This window comes from Pan paniscus, chromosome 12 (genome assembly GCF_029289425.2).
Source record: "Pan paniscus chromosome 12, NHGRI_mPanPan1-v2.0_pri, whole genome shotgun sequence".
NCBI lineage: Eukaryota > Metazoa > Chordata > Mammalia > Primates > Hominidae > Pan > Pan paniscus.
The window spans coordinates 107,174,333-107,183,356 of NC_073261.2; the positions used below are offsets into that span (position 1 = coordinate 107,174,333).

General features: G+C 55.5%; 1 protein-coding gene across 1 annotated transcript; it reads left to right on the forward strand.

Annotated features, from left to right (window-relative positions):
* Nucleotides 1-1,483: 1,483 nt before the first annotated feature.
* On the forward strand, nucleotides 1,484-8,677 carry OSR1 (odd-skipped related transcription factor 1). Its single transcript, XM_003827003.4, is given in 5 exon segments — nucleotides 1,484-1,816; nucleotides 6,327-7,023; nucleotides 7,754-7,865; nucleotides 7,867-7,986; nucleotides 7,989-8,677. Coding segments are annotated over 4 exon segments (1,002 nt in total). The 5' UTR covers nucleotides 1,484-1,816; nucleotides 6,327-6,358; the 3' UTR covers nucleotides 8,094-8,677.
* The last annotated feature ends 347 nt before the right edge of the window (nucleotides 8,678-9,024 follow it).

Here is a 9,024-nt window from a genome sequence, read left to right on the forward strand (position 1 = left end):
TAAGATTCCAGGAGCATGGACAAACTTATGTGAATCTCTTACTTCTGCACTAACCTGAAGCACTGGGTAAGAGCTGTTCGTTGGAGCAAAGATTGCACCCCCTCTTACTCCTCCTCAAACAAGACGAAGTTACCCAGGGGTAAGAGGCTAGATTCTGTTCTAAAGGCCTGGGGATATAAGGAAACCCTCTTTCAACTATGCCTTTGAGGGAGGGGAGTCTCCATTACCATCTCCCTAGGTCAGGTATTACAACCTTCTTCACCTCCCAAGAAAATCAGATTAGCTTTGCAAACCAAAGCTGGAGATAGCAGAAGCTCCTCAGGAGAGAAGCAGTACAGTACTTAGGGACCCACGGAATCTAGGATCCAGCTCCAAGAGTCTCTCAGCAGCAACTCTGGGGCAAAGGCAGAGAGTGCAGTTGTGTGATCTGGACCCACACAAGTCCCAGGAAACCAGTGACTCCTCCTTGCCAAACCCAAGGCCTGGAAGGGTATTCCAGAAAGGCATTAGGGAGGGATTGGGCTGGGGTCAGCCGGAGGTCAGCTTTCAGAGATGGGTAGTCAAGGGGGTGATGGTACCCTCCATAATGCCTAGGCAATGAAGATAGAATTTTTAATGTCCAGAACTCTGATTCCTTTCCGATTAAAAACTCCACCTGAACCAGCTCCTTGACTCAGAGGCCCTGGAACTGACAACTTTGCAGCTCGTCTAGCTTGCCAGTGCGGCTCTCTAAACTCTGATCCATCCTAAAACAAATATGTAAGTAGAGAGTGCCACTGTGCATTGGGGTGAAATCTCAGAGAGTTCTGGGCCCCAGGAAAATAACTTTCCTGACCTCCTTTCCCTACTCTTTGTTCTTTCTACTGGACTCCAGAACTTAGGGTCTGGGGTCAACCATAAGCACTCAGATGTTACAGCTCGCTTGCTTCGGTGACCCTGGCCCTCCCGCACCAGGAATTAACCAGCGCTGCCTGGGTTAACACCCTGGCCCCGAGCACGCTTGGATATCCAGGAGCTGCTCCACACTCGGGGTCTGCCGCCTCTGGAAAGAGATTCTGGGAGGAGATGCGACTCTGTCAGGCGCCAAAGTGCGTTGAAACCCAAGCCGCGGTGTGGGGATCCCGGTGCACAGAGCTACTGCCCCTCCCTCCCTCCTCCCAAAGAGCACGGGCTGTGTCCTAGGAGCCCAAGTATAGGACCTCGAAACGTGCGGTGCCAGCCCGCTCTCATCTGCTAGGGACCGTTTCCTCCAGTGCGCCAGGCGTGCCGCTCTGGACCTAAAAGGGCAGAAGGGGTCGCGCGGGACTGAAGAGGAGGGGACGCAGGTTGGGAGAGGCCGGGTCCAAGCGAGAGCAGCTGCCAAAGTCTGCTGCCCGGGTCAGCAAAAACTTTGTCTTTCATTGCGCAGGCGCAGGGCAGGGTTGGGGGGCAGGGGAGGGAGGGGAGGAATCCTGAGGCAAGGGGCGGGGGTGGGGGTGGTGGAGGAGGGAGGGTGGTGGATTAAAATAAGTAGGCGGCTCGGTGCTAAGGGATGAGTGAGTCGGAGCTCGGCCTCTCCCCGGCACGTTCTCAGCTGCTCCTGGTTCAGACCCAGCGAGGGAGCAGCGAGCGAGGCTCACCGTCCCCGGCGTGCAGGATCCGGGGCTGCTGAGCGCTCGCTCCCGCGTGTCCGGCGCTTGGAGTCCCCGCGGCAGGAGAGGAGTCGGGACACTAGAGCTCCAGGGACGCCTGTGGGCTCCAGCGCCTCCGGCTTCCCCAGTCCCCTTCAGCTAAAGCCCCAGAGACGTGCTCAGCCCCAGGACCTCTGCGGAACAAGGTAATTGCAGTCCTGGGCGCCTGGGCTCAGCAAAGCGAATGCGGGCAGGACTCCCAGGTTCCTTGTCACTGCGCGGCGGGTGCCTCCTCTCTCTCAATGCCCCTGAAGGAAGCTCTTGCCAAACGAATGCTGCAGGACTTTTGTGAAAGTGAGAGCAGGGTGGTTGGGGGTGCTGCCTCAGGACTTCCTGCGCGGGGTCCTCGGCCTCTGACCGCTGGGGATTAAGGGGGGCGGGCCTCCGCTACTGCCGCCAGCCCGCCCGGCTCTGCGGAATTACGGGCGAGGTGCCCACGGACTTTGAAAGTCAATCTGTGGGCCCCCTTTAAGAAACCAGAGCAACTTCAGCGGGCACAAACTTTCCTGAGACGCGCTCCTAGCTCTGGCTGACGCCTAGGCTGACGAAGAAGGAAGGGAGAGGGAGTGAATGGCCACAGCCGCAGCCGACCGCGCCAGGGACAGGTGCATGCCCCAGCCCGGTAGCGCTTTCGTTCAAGTTTGTCTTTTGAGGAGTTGCGCTCTAGTATGAGGCCGACTAGACCCGAGAGCGCAGGGCCGCGAGTCTGAACCCCGCCTTGCACTCGCGCTCTAACTTAGGGATATTCTCCATAGGATGATTGCTCTGTGTCGTCAAGGCCTGGAGCGGAACCCTTGATTGTCCTGGTGCAGGGAGGCAATGCAGTGGGCGCAAGCACTGCTTTCCAATTCGAGACCCACACACAGCACTAGTGGAAACTCTGTGGAGCCCTAGTGTCTCCGGGCTGGGGACAGGAAAAGTTCTGTTACTCCCCTGACTGTCCGCTAATCCAGCCGTCAGGAGAGAAAGAAGGGGGAAAGGGGTGAAGGGCTGCCTGCTGAACTAATTTCTCCTCGGAAATGTCTCGGATAAGAATGAAAAACCACGTTTAGTCCTTTTTCAGCAGCTCAGGCAGTAGCGGGTTGGGTTCTCAATGTGTAAAGTAGCCGCGAGGGTTTCTTTGTTGCCACAATTTGGTAAATTTCACCCAGGCTAAGAGCTGCGCATTGGCTCTGCGGAACAAAACCACGTGCAAGGCTAGGTGTCCCAGGTTCACAACCCCCTAGGGAAGAGAAGCGCTGGAGGGGACTAGCAGCGACCGGCGGCGTGTAGATGTTCCATCCCAGGCTCCTCGAGGTAATTGCTGTTGTATTAAGATTGGGGAATGGATCACCGAGGACGCAGCGGACATTTAAGTGCAGCCGGATGACCGTCTTGCCGATGGGTTCGTTAGATCTCGTTTGTTGGGAGAATGCTATAGAAGTATCCGGTGCCGGTCAGTCCTCTTCACGGGGGTCCGGACGCCTGTCACCACTCGTTGGAGATTCGATGTCAAGGCTGATTTTCTTGGGTTGCTGCTGGGCTCCCCCAGGCGCAAGCTCGTGGAGTTCGCTCCCGTCCTCATTAATGCAAGCAGTTAACTTGCTCACGCTCAATTAGCCCCGAATAAACCACTTTAATAGACTCTGCACACTTCATTAATGCCCAGCATAGGACTGGCCGCAGACCTGGGATTGGCGCTCCACCGCGCGAGGGACGCGAGTGCCTGCACTGCGCAGGGACTCGGGATCCCGAGCGCGAATTGCGTCTGCTGTGCGTGGTCGGGTCCCCTTATTCTTTCCCGCAGGTCCTGAGGCCCAAGCTGTTTGAGGAATGGGTGCCTAGCCTGGGGAAGGGTTTTCCATCCTGTGTTTAAAGATCGAAAGTATTCGCCCTGGGGTTCCGGGGTCTGGGAAACCGGAGCCGGAGGAGCCGGGGGCTCACTCATCCTTTCTGGCTGGAGGGGCTAGGGTGAGACTGTGTTTTTCTCTTAGCCGACCTCCTGAAACCGGATCGTGCTTTCGGCCCATTCTTGATACTAGTGTAAAGAGCCACGTTTCGAACGAATTTCGTCCTGGGGAAAGTCGTTGGCGGGAGCCTGGGGAGCCCTGGCTTCCGAATGCTTCAGAAAACAAGGAACGGGCTGGGCCGCGGAAGAAAATAAATGTAGTGTTGGGGAAAACAAGATCGGGCAGATAGCCCGGAAAGGTTGGCTCCCAGGAACCATTATAGCTGCAAGCACTCCCCCTTCCCGGCACCCCCTACGGAGCCCAAGACGGCTCCGGTCTTGGCTCTAAGGAAGAAGGCGAGGAAAGGCCTAGCGAGGTTGGTGGTTTCTCCCACCCAGGCACGGAGCGGGTTCGGGACAGTGTGCAGGCCAGAGTCCCACAGCCACGGCCGCTGGCTTGGCCTTGGATAGGCCAAGCACCCAGAGGAGCAGGGGGAGGCCTCCGCGGCGCCCAGCGGGCTCCGGGACCCGGAGATAAGGATCTGATTTCCAGCGCCTGGAAGGGAAGAAGAGGTGACAGCAATTCAAAGAGCGCTCATCCCTCCTAAGTCCAGGCCGACCTTTGAAGTTAGACAGACTTCTCCTCCTTCCCCTTCCCCAACCCAAATGGGTCTCAGCTTCCTCTCTGGCCCAACTTGAAATTTACTTCTCCTTGTGTCCGAGCTCTGGGATAGTCTCAATTTGTCCCGGGCACGACCCGAGCTTGGCGCAGTAGAGATGACCGTTGCTGAAGCCACGGCGCTGCCAGCGGCACCAGCGCTCTGCTTCGGAGGCCAGATCACGCAGATAATATGCCTCCTCTTGCCCTGAGGCTAAATTCATTGCAACGGTTTTTATCCGAGTGCTAATTTAAACTGCGCAGGCAAATCGCTGCCAGCTCGTGGTGTTTTTACACCCCATTCCCAGGAAGGCCTCTTTCCTTAGGTCCCACCACACAGCCAGTGGCCCCCGTGCCAGCTTCCAGGAGAAAAGGTTTTCCTGGGTCAACATTGCCCTCGTACCTCCTGGGAAAAGGCACTGCACATCCCTGGACAGAGCCAGGCTTTGAAAGCCTCGCTGCAGCGAAAGGCAGAGGAGTCTATGCCTGGGCCTTGCCCTGGGCTGAGGGTCAGCTCAACCTGGGGAGGGGGCACGCCAAACTAGGGAGCAGAGCAGAGGCCAGTGCATCCCAGGGAAGGGGAATTGCTCCATGTTAGAAGAAAGGACCTAGGAAGAGGAGAGTAATGAAGGGTAAAGGAAGAAGTCAACAGCAGGGGATTGAAGCTGGGCAAGAGAGAAGGGAGTCCCACGGACCCTGCTGTGACAATGACTTCTTAAGTAGCCCCAAGCTAAGAGCCAGGAGTTCAGTGCTTGGGCTTCCCAAGGCTCCCTGACAGTTTAGACTTTGCTCACCCTGTTCTTTCCTCCACTGGACACATCTGAATTAGGAGTGTCTGGGAGGTAGAGATGAAAAGCGTTTTGCAGAGCTCAGATGTCTCCACGGAGGCTGGAGACCATGGCCAAGGAGGTCTGGAGATGCCAGCCCCTGGTCACTTCAGTGTGGCTTTCCTCTGGCCTTGCTCAAGCTCTCCAACCTTGCACTTGGAGGTACATAGACCACAGGAATGGAGGCCTGGCCTCAGTGTTCTTGCCCATAGGCATACCCACCTGCCCAGGGCTCACAACACACAAGAACATGCTGACAACCCAAAGACTCAGCTCCCTTTTTCTTTGGGGGAGTGAGGGCACTAACACCCCCTTGTTTGTGACTGCAGTTGTTTGACAGAGTAAATGAATGTGGATATTAGCAACCTCCTTGAAAGCAAAGTGGTCCCCGAGGGCTAAGGCAAGGCAGAGAGTCAGTCCACAAGCAGCTGCAGAGAGAGTGGAGCCAACAGGTTTCACTTATACTAAGGCAGGGAAGCAGATTTAAGGTCAAAGTTGAGGGTTTTGAGGAGAAAGATGACAGGGCTTCTGGAAGCCAAATCGAAGGTCAGCCAGAAGACCTTAATGAATGGGAGCCAGGAGGTGCATGCATTTGTGTGCCTGTGTATGTGTGTTGTCTGTGAGGCTCTTCATGGGTGCAATGTGATCCCGTGTGTGTGTGTGTGTGTGTGTGTGTGTGTGTGTGTGTGTGAGATTCAGGGGTTCCTGCATTTTTTTTAAAGCCAGTGTTGTACTATAAAACGTTGGTTGTCCCAGTCTTTGCACCTTGTCAATTCTGCCTCAGAATGTGTGAATCCACGTGTGCAATTCTGTGTTTATCTGCAAATAAATGTGTAAGTATGTTCCCCAGCTCCTGTTATCTTTGCAGGAGGTTGTGATTCTGTGTTGACCCGGGCTTACCTGGATGTCAATTTCTACAAGACAGGCAGTTTCCCTTTGCTTGTTCCTTTCTCAGTGTCTTGCATACAGTAGGCCCTTCCCTCTATCAAGTTGTGTGGCTCTGCCAGACGCCATTTGGAGGGAGCCCTTAGACCAAGGAGGGTTCTGAAAAGAGGGCTCCCCTGCGTCTTACATTCCCACCCTCTTTGTGAGGGCAGTGGGTTTTGGGAATGGGGTTTTAGACTCTTAGCTCCTGCGCTGGGTGTGAGGAGAGGGTGTGGCTCGGCTGGAATTCAGGAGGAAGGCGACCCACCCTGAACTTCTTTATTCCTCTCCACGCCCCTGCCTTCTTCTTTTCTTTGCAGATCCGGATTGAGAAGCCACTGCAACTACCGAAATGGGCAGCAAAACCTTGCCGGCGCCGGTGCCTATCCACCCTTCCCTGCAGCTCACCAACTACTCCTTCCTTCAGGCAGTGAACGGCCTGCCCACAGTGCCTTCGGACCATCTGCCCAACCTGTATGGTTTCAGCGCGTTGCACGCTGTGCACCTGCATCAGTGGACGCTGGGCTACCCGGCCATGCACTTGCCGCGCTCTTCTTTCTCCAAAGTGCCGGGCACGGTGTCCAGCTTGGTGGATGCGCGCTTCCAGCTGCCTGCCTTTCCCTGGTTCCCTCATGTCATTCAACCCAAGCCCGAGATCACCGCTGGAGGCAGCGTTCCAGCGCTCAAGACCAAGCCGCGCTTTGATTTTGCCAACCTGGCCTTGGCAGCAACGCAAGAAGATCCGGCCAAGCTCTGTCGCGGGGAGGGCCCAGGCTCCCCTGCAGGTGGGCTGGGTGCCCTCCTCGACGTGACCAAGCTGTCTCCAGAAAAGAAGCCCACAAGGGGACGTCTGCCTTCCAAGACCAAGAAGGAATTCGTCTGCAAGTTCTGTGGCCGCCACTTCACCAAGTCCTACAACCTACTTATCCATGAGCGGACGCACACCGACGAGCGGCCCTACACCTGTGACATCTGCCACAAAGCCTTCCGGAGGCAAGACCACCTACGAGACCACAGGTGCGGCACTGCGGGTGGCCCAAGAGAGAGCTCTCTGCCTCTGGCCTCACCATCTTTCTCCCTAACGAGGTTCTTGAGACCCCCTACTGGCTCCAAGCCTCTGGAGCTTCAGGGAATTCTTTAAAATCAAGAAGGAAAGCCTAGGAGATCCAGGGATAGGTTTTGGAGCATGGGTTCAGGAAATGTGGGAATAAAGAGGACCCAAGATTAAGTGAGGTCTCCGTGAGCTCCAGACAAGCACACAGCTTCCTCTGCCCCACTTCCTCCATCCTCAGGGGTGTGACATGTGACACATGTGACAGTTAAGTATTTGAAATGTCTGAGAAACTAATTTAGTTTTATTTAATTTTAAGTAATTTTAATTTTAATAAGCACACATGCTAGCGGCTACCATCTTCGACAGCGCAGGTCGAGCAAATTGTCCGACCCCAGCTCCCTTTACTCATCTTCAGTGTTGACCTTATAAGGAGGCCAAGTTTGCCCCTCCTGCCCACCAGGAAGGCACCTTAAACAGGTGGCTGAACCTGTTTAAGGATCAGACTTTGCTAAAGCATCTCCTTTACCTCCCCACTCCATCCCCAATTAACATTTTGTCCCATCCACACTTGGTACCTGACTATACACTTTTCCTTTGAGGGCAAGTGCCCCACAGCAGTGGGAGGGGATCTTGGGCAACTGTTTATAACATTGCATCATTTTGCAAGGATGAACTCTCTGTTTCTGCCCTCAGATATATTCACTCCAAAGAGAAGCCCTTCAAGTGTCAAGAGTGTGGGAAAGGATTCTGCCAGTCCAGGACTCTCGCTGTCCACAAGACGCTACACTCACAGGTGAAGGAGCTCAAAACCTCCAAGATCAAATGCTAAATAGAACCTCTGGGTCACAAGGACCCTAGGCCCAGCGGCCCTCTCCTCCATAGGGACCAGAAGCCTGACTCTGGCGGGCAGCGGGAGAGGCGCTCGCTCGGGACCTTCCACCTCTCCAACATTGTCCCCTGGGTCCCTGGCGCACGCGGCACTTCAGAGCCCCGCCCGGGGCCGCGACCCCGACCGTCCCTGCTGCTCCCCTAGGACGCGGCTAAACTCTTGGCCAAAAGGCGGTACTCACGTGGCGGAAGGGAAACTGCATTAAAAAAAGAACGAAAGCTCCGCGGAGCCGCAGCGGCGCCTCTCCCAGAAGTATTACTTTTTCTATTGTTATTTTATACGTTTTCTTTTTTATTTTTGTCTTTGACCATATAAGCTTGTAACTCTGACTGCGGAGAGTGAGGGGAGAGGGGAGAGGCAACGAAGTCCTTAGCACTGGCAGCTCCCACCTCCTCCTCCCGCCCCTGCCCCCACCCCCGGAGCCTGCAAAAGTGTAATCCCTGTATCTGCTTCAGCCTCCCGCCCTAGGGACCGCGGGGCAGCCCCCTCCCAGCTCTTGCAGCTCAGCTGGCGGCCGTGGGCTCCGGGACTAGGAGAGCGGGACGGGGACCTCGGGCCTGGGGTCTGCAGGGGGCCCGGCCTCCGCTGCCGCGACACTGCGAGGGAGCAGCCAGCCAAGAGCCGGGCGTTATATTGCGATTGGCACTTTATGCTGACCATCGGTAACGGACATTTATCACTGGAGTTTTTTTTTTTTAACTATTAAATAAACGGTTATTTTACAGGCATTGCAGGATGGGTAATTTCCCTCCTAAACGCAGGAAACCGGTTGGCTCCTCTCTTTGAGAGGACCAGGTTTCTCTGCTGGACGCCAGCGTGTCCCCCTCCTACCACCCCGTCTTATTAGGATGACAGGGCTGAGATGTGTGGAGCAACGTCCTCTCTCCCGGTTAGGTCTGCCTCTGCCCCACCATGTATTGATTTTCCTACTTTTTTCCTCCGCCTCAGGGATAGGGTCTCAGCCTTCCCACTCCTCACCGCTAAAGTGCTGTGAGTTTACAAAGAACCTAAGCCTGAAGGCAGAAAACCGCCCGTGAGAAATCCCAGAGTCTCTGGGTGCTGAGACAGCGTCTCT